Source organism: Camelus bactrianus, chromosome 10, assembly GCF_048773025.1.
Source record: "Camelus bactrianus isolate YW-2024 breed Bactrian camel chromosome 10, ASM4877302v1, whole genome shotgun sequence".
In the NCBI taxonomy this organism is placed as follows: domain Eukaryota; kingdom Metazoa; phylum Chordata; class Mammalia; order Artiodactyla; family Camelidae; genus Camelus; species Camelus bactrianus.
Genome location: NC_133548.1, coordinates 8001825 through 8021626, shown reverse-complemented (window position 1 = coordinate 8021626; position 19802 = coordinate 8001825). Strand labels below are relative to the sequence as shown.

The following is a 19802-nucleotide window of genomic DNA, read 5'->3' as shown; positions in this document are numbered from 1 at the left end:
TCGTGCATACATCCAGGTATTCTATGTTCCCCTTCCCCATCTCCATAAGACTTCTGACCATCTGACTCATGTTTTACTTTTCTTTTTTTTTTTTCTGTCTCTTCCTACTAGAATATAAATTCCAAATAGGAATTTTTGTTTTTGTTCACTGCTACATTCCTAGTGCCTCAAACAATGCCAAGCAAATATTAGAAATTCAAATACTTATTTGAATGGATGAATAAAGAAGATAAATGTTACAGTTAACACCACTTACTCACTTTTTTGTTCTTTTAGTACTGTATACCTAATTTTTGCTTTTAAACAACAAACCCTGCCCTATTTTAAGAGTTCCCAATCGAGATCCACTGAAATCCATCCAATCAGGAAGTGACCAGCAAATACTGACATTACATCTTTCTCAATACAACGTCGTGAAGGTCAATATTAGCACATCAACCTTCCCCATACATTGTAGACATTTTTGGCATTAGGAACAACACAATACAAATTATAGGTGGACTTTAGGCTTAGTCATAGCTTAGAAAACAACCCCTGAAACGAGAAACTTTTCTATTGTTTTTGTTGTTTCCTTTTCAAATGTCCAGAGTCATCAAAACAGTGGAGATTCAAAATGCTAAATATTGATTGAGGTAGATTAGAACCTGCCTTCAGCCAACTCACTCTGAATTGAGTCAGGTAGTATGACCAGAGGCTCAGCTCTCCTTGTGGTTTTCCAGAAGAAGAGACAGGAAGACATGTTTGGTTAAGGCCACTGGCTTTGTGGTCAGACTGACCTGGCTCTGAATTCTAGCTCTGATGCTCACTAGCTGTGTAAACTTGGGTGAATTACTTAACTTCTTTGAACTTGGTTCATCATCATCCACCAAATGATTTGAATACTCAAGTCACTGAGTTGTTGTAGATTAAATGAGCTGTAAGTGTTTGACAATTATGACTGATGCATGGTTAGTGCTCAAAAATTGGTAATCATTATATACCTTCTGGAAAAGCAAAACAAAGTCATAAATATTCAAGAAACTGAAGTATGTTACAAAGCACAAAAATAGCAAAATTGTTTTCTGCAGTTACATCCACTGTGACTCAGGTTCCAAAGCTTTCCAAAAATAGGACGTTTGTTATGTACCAGGCACAGTGTTAGGCAGTGATGATGCTGCAACAATGCATAAGACACATTCTTGTCCTCCAGAGACTCACAGCCTTGTGGGGTAAACAGCCAAGTAAGTAATTATCACTCAATCACTGTGCTGGGACACAGCTCAGCCTCTTCTCCTACCACCTACTTGCAGGATCCAGGATCCATGTTTAAGCAACAGTCTGGGCAGTCAGAAGGGACAGACTGGGGGGAGTATATAGCTCAAGTGGTACTGCTCATGCTTAGCATGCATGAGCTCCTGAATTCAATCCCCAGTACCTCCCCTGAAAATAAATAAACCTAGTTACCTACCCCTCAAAAAAAAAAAAAAAGGACAGACTAGACTACTGGCTCCCTGGGCATCCTCTAAATACCTTACTTTGCTCCTGTATAAAATGAGGTAATGACTTGGTGTCCTAGTTTATACAGAGAAAACAGTCAACCCCAACTCATAGAGTATTTAAGTTGAATATCACGCCCTCAACATAGTAACACAGTAAAAGCTCAAGACCTTTTAGTGTTTTGTTATTGTTACTGCAGCCAATAGCACAAATGTCTAACACTTCAAAAAGACACTAGAAAAGATCACTAGAATTTGCTGTTAAGGAAAGGAAGCAACATATTTGACAGTGTGTATAGCATGTCATCATTTGTGTTAGAAAAGGGTGGATGGACACAACATTGTAAAATGATTATAAATCAATAAAAAATGTTTAAAAAAAAAAGAAAGAAAAGGGTGGATGAGAATATAGATTTGTTATACTCACCTTTGCATTTGCTACAAGCTCCTAAAAGTAGTTACCTGTGTGAGTGTAGAAGGGGAGACCAGTGGATGGAGAGGGATTGGTGATAGAATAAAACTTCATAGTATATATAATTTTGAATGTGTGTGTGTATATATATATATATATGAAAGCGTATATGAGATGTAAATATATTCAAAATATTTTTAAAGTAAATTTTTTTTTCTGAAAGTCAAGAAAAAAATGTGGTAATGAGATGGCCTAGAAGACAAGGTGGGAAATAAGCTGTGTAAATACCAGTCCTATAAGGGCAGGACCAAGGACCAAGGAAGAAGAGTCCCAACTCAGGGCCTCAGCAATAAAAATTGCTCAGCAGAGCTCCTAAGAAATGTCTGTATTCCAGTGAGCACTTAAAAAGTCCTATTTGAGCTCTTCCTTGCCTGAAAACTTCCACTGAATCCCCATTAGCCTTAAGATGAAGCCTCAGTTCTTTAGGGCTATGTTAGTGCTTCTTCACACTTTGGCCCCAACACACCTTCCCCATTTTATCTCCCTTTTGTCCCAATTCAAGCCCTTGGATCTAGCCAACCTGGGCTAACCGCACCCAGAACATCTCCCACTTCTAAGCCTCTCCAGACACCATAAAATGTCGCATTGTCTTGTGTTGCACTAATGCAGCCTGTGGAAGGGAGGGCCAAGAGGGGATCAAATCAAGGCCAAGTTCCGCTAGACAAGCCAGCATGGAAGTGCTTCATGGGCTGGGCTGGGAGGAAGGGGTGTTTTTGCGACTAGTCTTCTCAGTAGGAGATCTTATTGTATACTTGAACAAAAAGCAGCCCAAGCATTTGCTTCACATCATTCTCCCTTGCCTTCAGTGACCTCCTTACCACTCCAAACACCTATCTGACTTTGAGCTTCTCCATAAAACTTCCCCAAGTCACTATAACTTCATAGTGATTCCCTGTACTCTTAAATTCATGTAATTCACTTGTCATCTAATCATAGCATTAGAGTTTTGTGTTGTTTGGGGTTGTTATTTAATGTATATTTTTCTTACTTTATGTGAGTGTGTTCTAAGCCCCAACTAGCTTGTAAGCTCAGGACAAACGTATTTTTTGGATCCCTCCATGTTTCCCAGGAAAGTATCATACATACAGCAGGTGACCAATAAACATTTGTGGAACAAATCGTGTATACAAAAAACATCCCAAGCAAGAGTCAAGTCTCAGCGAAATTTATTGGTTCAGCCAAATAAAGCAGGAAGGAAAGCAGCTTCAGGAATTGGACCTAGCACAGAGGCCTCTTATGTAAAAATATCTGAAGGGTCTGAAGGGACCACATCAGTGTCTTGACTTATCTTCTCTCTGCTTCTAGGTATGGAAAACAGGCTTCCTTTCCAGCCAGTGTCTGCAGATCCTAGCAACTGCTATCAGGGTTAGGGACCAACATCATTCATTTCCTTATCCAGCACCTAATAATGTAAATTTTAAAATTATGCATTTATCAGAATGGGTAGATAACTAGCTTGATTGTCAGATTGGCTTGTATTTCTCTTTGCCATCTAAAGGACAGATTGCTGCATTATCAACTGATGCTGTAAGTGCCAGAGTAAGATATTTGCCGTTAATTTATTTTAGGAAATATTCTTCTGTGCCTTTTTCCAGAGTGTTTCAATAGCCAGGAGTTTTTTTCCTGTCTGGGTTTTACCTGACCTTAAAAACTGTAAAGGACAGATTTAGTCCACTGCCTGTTCTAGCAGATTTTCACTGGTCACTGCTTTTCCTCTCTGTGGCTGTTTGGCTGACTACCTCCCCCTTCATGAGGCTGCATCTTTACAGGATCTGCTGACTATAATTGCCCTTCAGGTCATCGATTGCTGCTTTAGCAATAACAAGGCCTACAATCTTGATTTTTAGTACTACCAGTCTACATTCCCCTTTTTAAAAGAATTATGCACATTTCAAATCATTCGACCAGATGTAGGGAAAAGGCCTTGAATTTTGCAAGCCAACAAAAGAGAAACCAAAAAAATGAAGAAAATCCAGTGTAAGCTAGATATCTGTTTTCAAACACATTTTCTGCTAAGGACCCCTTTTAGGCTACGAATATAATTCAATTGTGTCTTTTGCGCCATACTCTCAATTTTTAATACCTCATTTTACCATCCCCCATAACCACAGCCAGGATGTTATCTCCCGGCTTTTCGTTTCTCATTAGCTCAGCTTTTTTTTCTTTCAGAATATTTCTTCTCTACCTGTTAGTCTATTCAGAGGAAGACAACCTTTAGAAACGGTGACAAGGTAAGAATAAGGAGGTTCGGCTGCTGCATTGCAATGTGATTGGAATGAGTAATAGTTTTTCATTCTGTACAGCATCTTTCTCCACCTACCAGATAGGAGATCGTGCCTCCTCTGCCTCATGGTGATGAGATTACGACACATCCAGAAAAATTCATTAAGCACCTTGCAGAGAGGACCTACATTGTGGTTTTCACTTCACTGGAGTCACGGGCGGGAACACATTAGACAAAAGACATCGGCTCTGGAATTTGTGGGGGAAATATTCTCCATTAATGGAAGCAAAAAGAAACTTCTATCGTTAAAACACATAATCAGCCTAAAACGTTCACATAGACAGCCTTGAAGAAACAGCCGCAGGGCCCCTCCCGCTACGGCCGCAGTTGTGGGCGGGGCTTGTTGCTTTGCCACGCCCCCTTGCGCCAAGTCCCCGAGGGGCGCGGCCCACCCCGACCACTGGTTCCGGTGCTGCCTGAAGCCAGTTTTGCCCCTCCTTCCCCGCGGAGGGACAGTTCTTGCGCCTGCGCCCTGCGTCGCTGGGCGCCTCGGCGCGGCAGACGCCCGCCCCCCGCCCCCGACGCCCACCCCCAAGGCCATTTGTGCGCCTGCGCGCTCGCGCTCCCGCCCTCTCGCGGCGCCCGGCTGAGTCAGTCAGTCTGTCGGAGTCCGTCCTCGGAGCAGGAGGGGCGAGGCGATTTTGGAGAAGCAGCTGCCCGATTATTTTCTTTCCCCTCCCTGTCTCCCGTCCCGCATCTCTCTTCACCCCTCTCCCGCCCTTGCTCTCGCAGCCATGGCGGAGCCGTCGGCGGCCACTCAGTCCCCATCTGTCTCCTCGTCGTCCTCCGGGGCCGAGTCCTCGGCGCTCGGCGGCGGCGGCAGCGGGAGCCCGGGAGCCTGCCCCGCCCTGGGGGCGAAGAGCTGCGGCTCCTCCTGTGCCGGTGAGGCGCCCCGGGGGGACCTTGCCATCGGGAGGGGGGCGTACGGGGTCGGGGACGGCAAATCGCCCTCTCGTTTTATAGGCTTCAGCCCCCGGGAACGAGCGTCTGGAAAATGGGCTAAGGGGGAGGGGAGCCTAAGGTCGTGCCGACGGTGAGGAAATAACGGGGTGTGAGGAAAACAGGTTGGGGGCGGGGAGATATTCTAGAGAGTGGGCGTTAACGCGGAGGCCCGGCGGGTCGGGAAAGGCACCAGTTCGCGGGAGCCGTCCACCGAACCGGGGCGATTTAATGGAGGATTAGAGAGATTGAGAGGATTGGGATAGGTTGATGGCAGGAGAAATGATTCGTTAGGATTTTGAGGGGATGGCGGTGAAAGGGTTGCATTGCAGCTTTGCAGACAGGTGTTGACATAATCATTTATGGTAGTCTTCCAAAGAAACACTTCTCTTTTTTTTTTGGTTGCCCGGGGGAAGGATGAGGAAGTTTAATGGAAACACTGTAGGCATTTTCTATACCGTTTTCATCTGCCTTTAATTTTTTTGTGCTCAGACTCTAAATGCCCGATTTTTCTGAGGCTCGGAGGTAGAAGGAGGCGTGATGAGAATAGCTCGGGGAAGATTTGGGAGGGAGCTGCTGATGGTCCAAGATGGATCCGTGGCTGCATCTGCAACACAGCCTACTCTTCACTGGCGTGGCTTGGGGATGGGGACACGCAATTAGTTGCTTATATTCTAAAAGATAATAAATAGAGTCATGCCAAGCCATCAACATATTTTAATTTCATGCTTTCTGTCGGCTGTTATTGATCGAGGTACAACAAAAGGGGGTGTTTACCGCAGAAAGGGGGGAGGGGAGAAAAATTCAGACAAAGCCGAGCCTGGTGGAACCCCCTTCTCCTCCCGTCTCTGTGAAAGACTAGGAGGGAAGCTGCAGGCGGCTTTTACTTTCCATTGTATACGCGTCTGCCTGCTGGTGGGAGCTGGCTGGCAAGCTCCCCTCATGCAGAGATCTGCAGTGCAGATGCCTTCTTGAGGGGGGAAAAAAATGCACCATGAGCAGGTGGTGGTTCTTAAGGGAACTCAGTCTTTGAAGCGAAAAAAAAAAGCTCTTTGCCAAAGGAAGAGCAATAAGCTCGGGAGCGTACAGGTAATTTTATTCTTTAGTTAACCTTAAAGGATTTTGAGAGGTTTTTAAATGCTTCATTGTCTCCTTTGCCAGAATCTTGGGTTGATTGTTCTAAAGAACAAAATTGATCTTAGCTTTAAGTATATTTTTTACGTGCTTTTGGAACAGTAGATTTCCACCTAAGAGCTTTGGTACCCAGTTGGATTTTCCAGTGTGGTTGTGACCGTTTAAGTAGAAAAACAGTATCAGAGGGAGCTTCTGCAAGGTCAAAATTGGCTGTTCAGATAAAGGAATGAAGCAGCAAATTTAGAACCCTTGTCCGCTTTAAACCACCACTGTTTCCCCTCCAGATTTTTATGTTCTGGGCAAAGGTCCAGATTAACAGCAGCTTCCCCATATACTTAGCAACTTGGTGTTTTGGCTTTAGTCACTTGTCATTGCTTACTGTTTGGTTGTCGTCCTTTTTGTGCATATCTTGTAATGTTTCTTGATTTAAAATTTTTGATTCATTTGAAAAACAAATTAGAAACCTTTTCTACCTTAAACTCCATTGCAAATATATATTAATATTGTGTAAAAATCATTAATACAGTTTTAGGGGGTTCAATGCAAGATCCTCATTTGGTCACTACTTGAAAAATTTAGCTTAAGACACTGCAATGTATAGTCATCGTTTCATTGCAGAAGCTCTTCCTCCTTGCAAAATGTTTTCTCCATCTGTCAGAGGAAATATGTCTTGCTTCTGCACAATGAAAATAAGATGAAGTTTTTATTCCAAAATTTAACTCATTTAAAATGGATACTAAAAAAAAACTGCCTGGGTTATTTAAAAAATCTGTAAGTGTTGGTATCAACCTTTAGCTTCCCTTTCTTTCACCAAACTCCTCTTGGTTTTAGAGACTTTGAAAAATAGAAAAAGAAGAGTGAGTGGTTGCTTGGTGCCTGCAGAAAACAGTTGTGTCTTCACTGACCTGTCTAGTAACACATTATAGAAATTTAGTTCCTACCTAAAGGTAGTGAGTGAGTGATAGCACTCTCTGACGTTAGTGCAGCTGGCAATGATGTATGCATGGAGAAGATCAGGGGCCAGGATTGGCTTCCCAGATTTCTGCCTTTGATCAAAACCGAGAGTTTAAAAAGCAAAAATTTGAGGTTGAGGTAAAAGAGACTTAAATAGCGTTCTTTTCAGAGTGAGGTTTGCCTTATTAGACATCAAGGGTAGATACGTGTCTACTGTCTGAACTTTAAAAGTGCTTTGATAGTTCACTATCTGTAGTCTTTGAAATTCTGTAACTTGCTAGAGACTATTCTTTATTATCGCTATGAAAATCATGATGTCATAATAAAGCTACGTTTCTTGTATCTGTTCATGGAAGTTAGCTAAAAGCAAAAACGCTTGGACAGCTTAAAAAAAAAGATTTTTGCTTTAAATACTTTTTCCTCTCTTGTGAAACTTAGTTCTGTGTACTTTTTATGGGATCATTTTCACACTTTGTTCTAACATGTCAATCATATAAATAAGTAATTTGTACTTTCAGTCTTAAGTAAAAAAGAACTCTAACCACCTGTTCAACACTGACATTATCTGAATTATATTCATGTCAAATTAGCAGTGGCACTATAACATGGTGCCCCAGAGACACCTAGATTTCAGTCCTGACTCTTTCTCTCATTAATTGTATGACTTTGTGCAAATCCTAAGCCTCCGCACATTGTGACCCAGACAAGTCTGCTTTGCTGCCCCTAAACCGTAACTTTTATTGAATAACAATACCTAATATTTGATACATCTATTTGCAAATTTCAAACACATAGATACAAAAAAATGATTGAATTACAAGTGAGAAATCATAATCTTCCTCATGATACAGGAACATTTCATACCTTTTTCTTTGTGAAAGTGAATCAATTGTTTTAGCTTTTGACCCCTCACATAAATGTCTTAAAGCTGCCACTCCGTTCACTTAGCTGATCTGTTGAAGAAGCAAGGGAGAGCCAAGATGCCTCATAGATAGTTTGGCATCAATATGCTTAAATTTCTACGGCATTCTGACCATAATAAATATAGTTATGATGCAGTATGAAACTCCTAACAGTGGAAGCAAGAGTACAGGAGACAGCAAGAATGGTCAAGTCAGTATGGTTTACAAATGCTTGTTGGCTTGGATGGTTTTTATTCTCTGGAAATAGAAAATTTCTTTTAATGCCGTTTTCTTTTGGAGTCGAATTCACAAATAATTTAGCCACTCTGATCAAGAAAACCAGTCTACGTATATTTAACAGTTATACCTGCCTTAAATTGAAATCTCTACGGTATTGTTTATGAAGTAGCTGGTAAGAGCATCAGTGTTTTTAATTTTAATTTAGAGATGGTTTGAAAACAAAATAATGCTAATACTATTATTCGTCCTGATATAAGAGGATTATTTTGTAAATAAAGTTTGGTAGTGAAGGAATTGGTGACACGTCATTGAAAGGCAAAGGGAAAATTAAAGTTCTCAGGTTTGTTTGAACCAAGAAGTTGTTCTGTAGAAGGGCACTTCTCTTTACAGTAGACATAAATCTAGAATTTACCATTTTTGTAATTCTCAGCAGAATTACAAAGATTCCAAATAAATGATTAACTATGCATATATGTTGTATGTACCAAGCTTATAGTTTGTGTTCAACTTTATTATTAATGATGAATTTATAATTGCCTCCTAAACTGTACAGACTTGGGGAAAATACATAAATTTCAGAGTAAAACTTTTTGGATAAAAATTACCAAGTTGATATTATGTTAATATAATTTAAGTCATTCTGAAGTTGTCCAGGAAACTGATTTACCTTTTATTCTGTTTATTTATAACAGCCATTAATTCTAGAATTATTTTGGACCTTTGGGTATATTATAGATGTTCTGAAAAAGAATGCATGCTAAATAAGTTTAGCTGTAATCAGTATTGCTTGTGATTGCATCATTTAAGTCTTTTACTACATATCTGTGTCTAGTAACATCTGTTACTTAAAGTTATTACTAAAGTAAGACGTGTTACTCTGTGATACTGCAATTTCAGAGAGGATCTCTTTTTATACTGTATAGGATTCACGATTCTGTTTTACACTTTGTGGTATGGTGGGTAATTGTCGGCAGTCAGCTTCCTCTTGTGATGGTCTTTTTAAATTTCAAAGAAATATTATCTGTTTTCTCCAATCAGCTGACTTTGTTTTCCGATAAGGACATCATCATAACCTAAGGGGGAGAGGGGAATAAGTGAGCTTTTTGACATGTTCCTCACTGACAGTTTGCCCTTGCGGATATTTTGAGGGGTATTCTAGAAAACGTTGTTAGCAAAACTAATACAGCACCCCCTTTGTCCTGTTATCTGAAAGCATTTCAACTAAGCATTGTCTTCATCTTACATCGAGAGTGGAAATATTTGATTTTTATGTCTTACATTTGTGTATTGCATTATGGTTTAAGTTGTGCCCATATATTAACTTAATTCAACAAATGTTTGAGCATACAGTAAGCTCTTCGTTAGGTGCTGTGGGAAATAGGAAAGTAAATAAAACATAGATCATCTCTCTAAGAGGCTGTGTTCAATAGGAGAAAGACTTGCATTATGTTTATTTGTGAGGTCTGTAGCAAAATAAATCTGACTTTAGATGAGGAATCAGATTTAGAGAGATTAAGTGATATGCCCAAAGGTTTGTGGCTGTGAAGTTGAGAGTAAGATAAAAAACAGGGATTGAGGGCCCAGTTCAGTTCTCTTTCAAATGTATACACTGCTTCTCTTTATTTGAAACAACATGTAATAAAAATGCTTCAGTGACTCTCTTAAATTCAGTTACTGGTTAACTGAATTCAGTTAACTTAGAAATCTTAACTTCTGCTTAACTTCCTAAGCCAAGTGCCTTTTTGATCCACTGTTATACAGAAAATTCTCTTGTCAAGTTTACCAGTTATTTTCCACATTGTTAAATGCAGTGGTCACTTCTCTTCATTTTTAATGCCCTTGACTTTTTATCTTTCCTGCATACAACAACTAGCAAATTCTGTTGATTCTACCTTCAGAATATATTTATTGATTACCAGTTTTCTCAAGCTCCATTGTTATGACCCTGGTCCAGGCTGTTATAGCTGTCCTGGATTACTGCAAATGTCTCCTAACTGGTCTCCAGACTTTCTCCCTGGCTTCTCTTCAGTCTTTTCTTGACACAGCAGCTGGTGTAAGGGTGTGAAAAATATAAGTCAGATCATTTCATTCATTAGCAGATGCTCCAGTGGCTTCCAATCACATTTAGATTAAATGCCAAAATCCTTAGAAGGCTTATGAAGCCCTACAATATCTGGCCCCAGATTCCCCCTTGCTCATCCAGCTTTGGCTACACTGATCTTGCTGTTCTTCACATCAGGAATATTTCTCTCTCAGAGTATTATTTGCTATTCACTATACCTAGAAAGCTCTTCCCCCATATATTCTTGTAGCTCTTCACTCTCTCACCTCCTTTAGGTATTTGCCTGGCTGCCTTATCTAAATTGCACAAGAGGAAAAGCAAACACTTTATAGGCCTTTCCTGTTTTATTTTTCTTACCATTTGTTATAATCTGTCTTAGGGTATTTGACCTACTCTGTTTATTGCCTGTCTTCCACACTAGAATATAAGTTCCATTAGAGTGGAGATTTTTGCTGTTTTATTCACTATCTGTCTCTAATGCCTGAACAGCACCTGGCACAAAGCAGGCCCTCAGATATTTTTGAATGAGAGAAGACAGTTTATCATTTCTGTTCAGCAACTGAAATTAATCCTTAGCTCATAATAGATGTTTAGTAAATATTTATGGAATGGATGGATGGAGAAACTCTCTTCCCAGAAAAAATATGCATATCAATAAAGTAGTACATAAATTCTCACAGATTCATAAAGTACTGTAAAATCCGCTCATAAACTTCAGGTTAAGAAAATTTGGTTTTTAAAAATCAAGTTATAAGTTTTACAAAAACTTATGGAAATTGATGTATTCATTTAGGTGCTAAGGAGAGAATTTCCATGTAAGCGCATAAAACTTTATCCATAATAAATACATCTTATCTTTAAGATTGGCTTCTTTTACTCCAATCTTTACTTCTGGACTCGAGGTATTTTCCACTAATGGTTTTAGTCCAGAAAACTGTAACCACTTGAATGTCACATTTTGGTGTATTAGAAAGAGACTCACTTCTAATAAGGACTCAGTGGTACGCTTGTCTGATGTGTCAGAGTTTTAAAATATGTTAAAATAAGTTTAATTTCCATCTACTCCTAACAGAATCTGATATTTTGATTAGATACATCTCAAACATTATTTGAAGAAGGGTAAGACATTCCTAACAGTAAATGTAGTGCTACTTTAAAAGTTGGGTTATTAAAGTATTTGTAACCAAGTTACTATTTATACAGTCCATTTTGGTTTTTTGTCCGACTTTCTAATTTTGTTTCTTTTGCAACAAGAATTCTACTTGTTCTTCCTCTTAGACTGCATATACATTTACTCCACAAATGTAAAAAGAAAGCTTTCCAGCTCTTTTTAGTGTAACAGAGTGAGCATCTTGACTCATACTAGGGAGAACTACAGCTTTAGTAACTACTGCACTAGTGGGACTAAAGTCCCATCGTCAGTCTTTTTTAATTTTTTTTCTTCCAGATTTATTGAGATTTAATTGACATACAGCACTGTATACTTTTTTGGGGGTGGGTGGAGGTAATTATGTTTTTTATTTATTTTTTTAATGGAGGTACTGGGGATTGAACCCAGGGCCTCATGCTTACTAGGCATGCACTCTGCCACTGAGCTATATCCTCCATACTCAGAGTCTGTTTTCGAAATAACAATTTAAACTCTAACTGTTTGGTTTTCACCAAACATTTATTAAGGCTCTATAGTGTTTAGTCCTCCATATTCTGTTCCTTCTACTGGCCATCATATTCTGTACCTCATGAAGGAAACAGGGACATCTAAGATGGTCCTTAACCCTAAGGTACTTCCAATCAGGTTGAAATTTATTTCTGACAGCAAATAAATTGAATTTATTTAACTAGATATTAGATCTTATCTAGATTTATTGGTTCCAGAGGACTAAAACATGAATTGGCCAATTTTCAGTAGTTACATTAGCTCTAAGTAGGTAAATAAAAAATCAGCATGCTGGTTTATGTAGATTTTCCCCACTCCTTAAGTGTGGAAAGTGCTTAGTGGCTTGCTTCCAAAGAGTACAGTATAAAATGGTAGGGAGCAGTACTGTGGAGAAACTTGGCAAACCCCACCTCAGCCAGGGGATCAAGGTTAACATCGTCAGTGATAAGTCATATTGATATACCCTTGTCATGATATGACAAGGGTGGCTCTTCACCTCAGTGGTAATCCTGCCTAAAGCTCGCAACTCCAGTCTAACCATGAGAAAAACATCAGACAAACCGAAATTGAGGGACATTATGTAAAATTCTGATCAGTACTACTCAGAACTGTTAAGATCATCAAAAGTAAGGAAAGTCTGAGAAATTGTCATAGTCCAAAGGACTATGTTCCATCTTCAGAGACATGATGACAAAATGGGATGTGATATCCTGGATGAGATCTTGGAACAGAAATGAGCATTGAGGAAAAATTAAATCTCAACGAAGTATGGGCTTTAAATATTAGTAATGTATCAGTATTATTTCATTAATTGTGACAAATGTACCACCACACTAATATAACATGTTAACAATGGGAGAAACTGAGTGCTAGGTGTAAAGCAACACTGTACAATCTTTTCACCTTTTCTGTAAATCTAAAATTATTCTAAAATAAAATTTTAAAAAGGACAGAAAGCCTTAATCATGAAATAAAAATTGCTTTGGGAGAAGTAGATGGTCCAAGTAATGCAGTGGAGATCTAGCCAGCACAAAAGGATAAGAAAAAGAAATAGCATAAAGTTTGGGGGGGAATCAATCTGCCAATTCCTGGAGCTCTGATGGGGGAAGGGGTAGTAATTGACTCAGTTTAGTAATTGGTTCATTTTCTACCAAGATGGTCTTAGTTGCCATCAAGAATTGTGGTCAAGAGAAAGAGTGGAAAGACTACCCGTTTTTTGTGGCCTGCAGAATTTTTCCTGAAAGTAACTTGCCTCTTGGTCTAAAAATATAGGCTGTGTTCTGCTGATGGTGAAGGACACATAGCTCCAAAATAAACAGTTCATTGAAACAGTATTTTTACTACAGGTTAGAAAATTCAGACAGTTAGATTTATGTAGTATATTTTCCCCCTGATCTAAATCAAAACTTGAATCCCACATCCAATCCAAAGCTTTTTTTCTCTTCCTCTCTCCCCCAACAATACATCTAGCACAGGCTTGACAAGAATTTGAAAACCTCCACTAGTGTGCCCTTTTGCTGTTTTCCTCCTTGTTTTTCCACTTCTTACCTACTCAGTATCCTGCTGGAGAGAAGGGTTAAGAGCTAAAGGGATGGGGTCTTACCTTACTGGTTAATGGAATTTTAAAATATTGAGAGGAGAGGGTAGTAAAAATGCAGGATTGTTAAAAGAAACTCATTTGAAATTAAGCAATCAGCAACCTAAAATAATCCCATGTATATAAACCTCATGGTAACTGCAAACCAAAAATCTATATATAAATAAATACACACACAAAAAAGAGAAAGAAATCCAAACATAACACTAAAGATAGTCATCAAATCACAAGGGACAAGAACAAAATAAGAAATAAATCAGACAGAGAAAGACAAATACCGTATGTTATCACTTAAATATGGAATCTAAAAAGTTAATGAATGAATATAACAAAACAAACAGACTCACAGATAATAGAGAGCAAACTGGTGGTTACCAGTCAGAGAGGGAATGGGAAGGGGATTAAGAGCTACAGACTACTATTTATAAAATAAATAAGCTGCAGGAATGTATTGTACAACACAAGGAATATAGCCAGTGTTTTATAATAACTTTAAATGAAGTATTATCTGTAAAAATTTTGAATCATCAATCAATAAATGACACTGAATCCTCAGCTTATATAACTAACCCCAGTAGAAATAAGATTCAATAAATAATAATCATGAGACTTGAAAAAAATAAAATATAGATGAAAGAGAAGATCAGGCACTCCAGCAAAGTGCATTACATAACTTTTCTAATTACTCAGAATATAGCTCTAGTCATGATAAAGATGTAAATGTTGAAGGCACATGTAAAAGGTTAAATAGAAATAATTTATGAAATGTGAATGGAAACAAAGCAGTATTTCTAAATATTAAGTATATCACTTCTTACATGTGATTGAGTTCACAAGTAATTAAATTAAAAACAATGTCATAAGTATAACAACAATAAAAATATGTGTATATAAATTTGGCTGGTAAATTTTCAGGTAGATAACACGTACATTTCAGACCAGCAATATAAAGGCAGGTGATCTGAGTGGTAGAATGATAGAGAAGGAAAGGCACAGGCTTTCAGGAAAAGTTTAGGGTTAAATCTTTTTTTTTAATTTTTAAAAATTTTTTTAGAAAGTTGTTTGTTGTTGGGCAGGTGGTAATTAGGTTTTGGTTTTTTTGTTTGTTTTTTTAGTGGTGGTGCTGGGGATTGAACCCAGGACTTTGTGCATGCTAAGCATCACTGAGCTATACCTTCCTCCCCCAGGCTTAAATCTTGATTCTGACACTTAAAATCTTCAGTTTTTGTAAGAATTTGATTTAATAAATACTTAGTTCAGTGTCTGTCACAGATATTCAAGACTCAGTAAGTAAATGGAAGCTCTGTTTTCAAAGAGGCAGTTTTTAAAAATTTTGACAGTTTGTTGCAGCTTAAAGTATTATGAAGATTTAAAATCCAATGGTGTGAAGACTAATAAGATTATTCAATAAACAGTTTTATTGAAGACTACTCAATAAACAGTCTTACTGAAGATTATTCAATAAACAGTTTAGAGATCCCATTTTAAGTGTCCTTTTCCCCTGTCTAATGTCACTAACCCATTCCATGTAGGTGGGGAGAATAGGTATGTGTTAGGAATTATAAGAAAAATGGATGTTCATAACAGAAAATTTAGGAAACAAAAAATATAAAGAAAATTAAAAGTCAGTATATCCTTTCATTTTGTAATAATTCTTTTTTAAAATAATACATGTTCATCATTTTCAAAAACTCAAACACAGAAGCAAAAAACAATTAATTCTCATAATCCCTCTGCTCAGAGAGTGAATATCATTATCCCTTTTACTTCTTACATGAATTTGTATTTTTTACCAAAATGAAGTCACATTACTTAAATTACTTTTGTAATGTTTTTTTATTCTGTGTATTATCAACATTGTTTAGTGTCAGTAAATTCTCATCTACAATACAATTTTTAATGAATAGTATCCCATTGTATGGATATACCAAACCTATTTAACCAGTCTCTAGTAGACCTTTATTAAGTTTCCTTAATATTTGTGATGAACAATCTTTTAACTATAGATTTATTATTTTATTTATAAATTAATTCATTATTTATTGGAAATAGATTTCATCGGGTCCACTCGTGCTTTTTTATCCCTTATCTTCTAGGAACTTCCCAGACTTTGTTCCTGTTTCTTTTTTATGTATCTTCGGTCTTTTTCCTTTTACTTGGTTCTTTCTCTCTATAAATATGCTTGTCATTTCCATTCCTAAAAATCTTTCCCTCAACTCTGCCTCTCCCTGTAGCTGCTGCTCAGTTTTCAGTCCTTCCCTTTATCACACATACTTGCTGTCAGTGCTTTTTAAATTTCCATTCGCTCCTCAGCTTTTAGTGTCTGACCACCTCCCCACCACTCTAACTATAGAGTCATCAGTGCTAACTTGATTACTTAATTTTAGTGACCCATTTCAAAGTCTTTGCCACTCATTGGCTTTTGACTCTTAATCATTTTCTAAAGCTTTCTTCAAGCGATATCATTTCCCCCCAAATCGACTCATTTTTGTCTCCTTCACTAGTTCTTCTTTCTTACTCTTTAAATATTGGTAGTGTATCTCAGAATTCCATTGTAATACCCTCTGATTCTCCCTGGACAAATTCATTAACTCCAATGGTGTCAGTTCTCATCCAAATGTTAACTCTCAGATATTTATCTATAACTCGTACCTTTCTCTCCTGAGCCTGTCCACATTGCTAAACAGTTTCCACTTAGATATGCCTTAGACAGCTTATTTTTTAGTGGAAGTTAATATAAAGGATTCCTTCTTTCATACACCAACCAGTGATATTTCATTTAGTCCTTTAGTCCTTTATTCCTTTGAGTTTTGTTTCTCCAGTCTCCAACATCCAACTGGTTCCAAATCCTGTCCATTCTGTCTTATCATATCTATTCCCTCATTACCATCCTCAGTGCCTTAGTTTAAGCCCTCATGTCTTTCCAAGATAAGATTATGCAAGAAAAGATTAAGCTTTTCAGTTAAGTCCATGCTCTACCCTGCTTCCAGAGTTCTTTTTTAAAACACATGGTATTTTACCTTCAGTGATTGATCATTACACATAATATACCCAAATTTCATTACATGACATTTAAAGTCATTTGGAATCTGGCCAGTTGTTCCTTCTCTCCAGAATGCCTTCCTCTGTCTTATTCACCTGATGAACATCATCTCTTCTGCCTCTGCTGCATTCCCATAGCTCATACAGTTTTACTGGTTTGTATGTCTTTTTCAGTTACTTGTGGGCACAGCCTTCATCTCTGTATTACCAGTGCTAATATAGCACCTGGACCTAGCTACTTAGAAATAATGTTTGATTTAATTAATAGTTTTTGAGAATTAGGGTGGCCATTCTTGGATTCAATTCCCTGTAGCATAAATATGAGCATATGAATACAGTGCGATTTTATAAATTAGAAGACTTCATGCAGTTCTGTTGCAAACTACTACTGGTTATCTGTATTCTGTATCAGAATAGATACTATTACATAAAAATTTGTATGTCGAAATTTTCCGTTAGGAGGAGTTTCGAGTGGAGGTGAAAAGGCAAGTCCATAAGATCTTTTTTGGCATTAGACTTACTTAGTATTCGGATTTTCAGGTTTATTCAGTTCATAGAGATTTAATGTTGAAGGTAATTGCATATAGAAATGAACCCCTCTGGAAACATTAAAGAAATGAAAGTGCTTGCTTCTAATATTTGTGAAAACATTTTTATAATTGCAAGAAAAAAGGAGTTAACTGAAGATTGGTATATTTAGGGCCCCTTTTGGAGGGTTTTCTTTCTCACATACTGTTTTCATTAATTTAATTTTTTTCCATTTTTACTGAAGGGTAATTTATATTATTTGACTTTTTTTTAAGGGCCAGAAGTAGTAATGAAAAGTAAATCTCCCTCCTGCTCCAGACCTCAAAAGTCCCTTTTGTTACCAGTTAATAAATGGAGGCACACTGTATGCACTTCAGTACTTTGCTTTTTAATTTAATATATCAACATATATAGCTGTACTTCATTCTTTTTCATAGCAGCAAGTACTCCATTGTTTGGATGTAATTATTTAACTAGACTTCTGTTGATGGTCATTTAGATTATTCCTATTATTTATAACCAGTGTTCTTATGAATATTCTCATATACATCTCAGCAAATATATCTGCTGAGTTAAAGAATATGTGCAGGTCTGGGTGGGAAAAGTTTGTGCATTTAAAATTTTTATGTATGTTGCCAAATTTAGAGAAGTATAATTTTAGAGATGGAGGATTTCTCATGTTGATACTGTTTTCTCAGTGGATTCATTGTGATTTAAAAAAAAATTTTTAGTATTTAGGGTCATTTTCACATATTTGCCAACTATATATGTTTAAATGTTCATATTCATAACCAGCTCTTCAAAATGAAGATGAAAATGGTTACAAACAAAATCAGTTAGTACTCAGATACCCATTTTTTATTTCCCACACAGAGTTACAGGGGAGCATTGTCTTTCCTGAGGTTGTAGTTGTTTAAAAATGCTAGGGCTTCCTCTTTTCTTCCTTTGTGGGTGAGAATATTTGACCAAAATATTGATTAACTATTCAGAATATTTATTGAATTGATTAAGTTTTAGAAATGCATCTTGAAAATGAAATAAGGTTTCGCTGCCAGGTGAGTGAAAACTAATTAGAAATAAAGATTTGGGCTTTCCCCTCTTGCTTATTAAACCCAGTAAAATTATGATGATGGCCAAAAAAAAAAAAAATTAAAATTTCTGTGTGAGGTTGTCAAATTCTCACGCTGTATATTTTCTTTCAGATTCCTTTGTTTCTTCCTCTTCCTCTCAGCCTGTATCTCTATTTTCGACCTCACAAGGCAAGTCTGTCATTTTTGTGTGTGCATTAATAAAAGAAAAATGTTGAGAAAGAGGCTGTAACTGGGGATATGAGGCACGAGTTTTCTGTTGCCCCCAAATCCCCTAAAATAAAAACTAAATACAAACCATTCCTTTCTATTTGGCAGTTTCTAATGGATTTCCTGTAAAGCTTAATAAAATAGAATGAGGGTAGGTGTACCCTTAAACATAGCATAAGCTTTAGGTGTAGTTTTGAGTACTTCTTAAAAATTGAAAACTTGCCCTCAGAACTTGGAGCAGATAGAATTGTGACTGAGAAAACAACCCGCCTCCAGAATGCGCTTGACGTATTGATTTGCAGTTACGTAGCTGGTTTGGAGAGGTAGTAGATTTGGAAAAACTTTATAATTATAAAGTGTGCTTCCACTGAACTGCTATACCATCCTAGCTAGAGTACTTTAGTGTGAACTTGTCTCCCAAGAGCTAGGCTATTTCCAAATTGCCTAGGAACATTGAACAAATTGGTTGACTTTTTGGCAAGCAAGGATTGTCTTCCCAGAGATTAAGCTGTGGTTTGAGGGTGTTGGGGGATTTTGTTTTGCTTGTTTTTAATCTGCCAACCAGTGAGGAAGGGATTCAAAGTTGATAGCTATATGTTTGTGAGGGTAGCACTGTCAGGACTGTGGAAGAGAGAGCTGTGTGCTTCGTTGATTTGCACCAATAATTAGGTTCTGTTTCGTTTGTGCTTTTGTATTCCACCTCAAATATAGGTCAGTGGAAAACTCTTATTTTAAAAAAGATAATTAAACTCACTAGATAGGTCTAAGAAGCCTTGTGCATTGTATTGTCCTAGCTGAAATGCAAAGTCAGGGTGCTGGTTTTTTAGGAAGACTTTGACTTTTTATGAATAAAAACACAATAGGATAAAATGAACATAGTAAGTTTTGCTGGGTTTAATCTGCTGCTTAGGAAACATGATAGATAATTTGTTGCTTCTAGATCAGACTGATAACGTTAGAGCCTCCAAGCCTCTTTGTAATGTGCTCATTGGGTGAATTTGGATATCTGTGGGTCAAATCATGACCTTTGAAATTAACTTGTTTACATTAAAAGATATTTTGTGAGTATTTGGAAGTAACTCAGATATACAGATTGATTCTTGACATCTGGAACTCAGCCATATTTCTATTTTTAAGGGTTTTTTTCTCATGAAAAATTTAATAATTTAGGCAAATTGGATTTATTCTACTCTGGAAGATAAACTGGTAAATCTATCA

The 19802-nt window shown here is 37.5% G+C and overlaps 1 protein-coding gene and 1 non-coding gene across 4 annotated transcripts in view; one reads left to right on the top strand and one right to left on the bottom strand.

Moving 5' to 3' along the window:
• Positions 1–4817: 4817 nt before the first annotated feature.
• The window catches only part of RTN3 (reticulon 3), a 54030-nt gene continuing 39045 nt past the window's right edge, over positions 4818–19802 (top strand). For 2 of the 3 annotated variants that reach the window (XM_045518102.2, XM_045518103.2), the window contains exon 1: positions 4818–5113. In XM_045518102.2, coding sequence (XP_045374058.1) covers positions 4966–5113 — 148 coding nt within the window. In that variant the 5' untranslated portion in view covers positions 4818–4965. Of the gene's footprint in view, positions 5114–18488; positions 18546–19802 lie in introns of all 3 variants that reach the window. The other variant, XM_074371848.1, reaches the window with a different exon arrangement.
• TRNAT-AGU (transfer RNA threonine (anticodon AGU)) lies at positions 11996–12068 on the bottom strand. The gene has a single exon. It is a non-coding gene; the product is annotated as a tRNA-Thr (tRNA).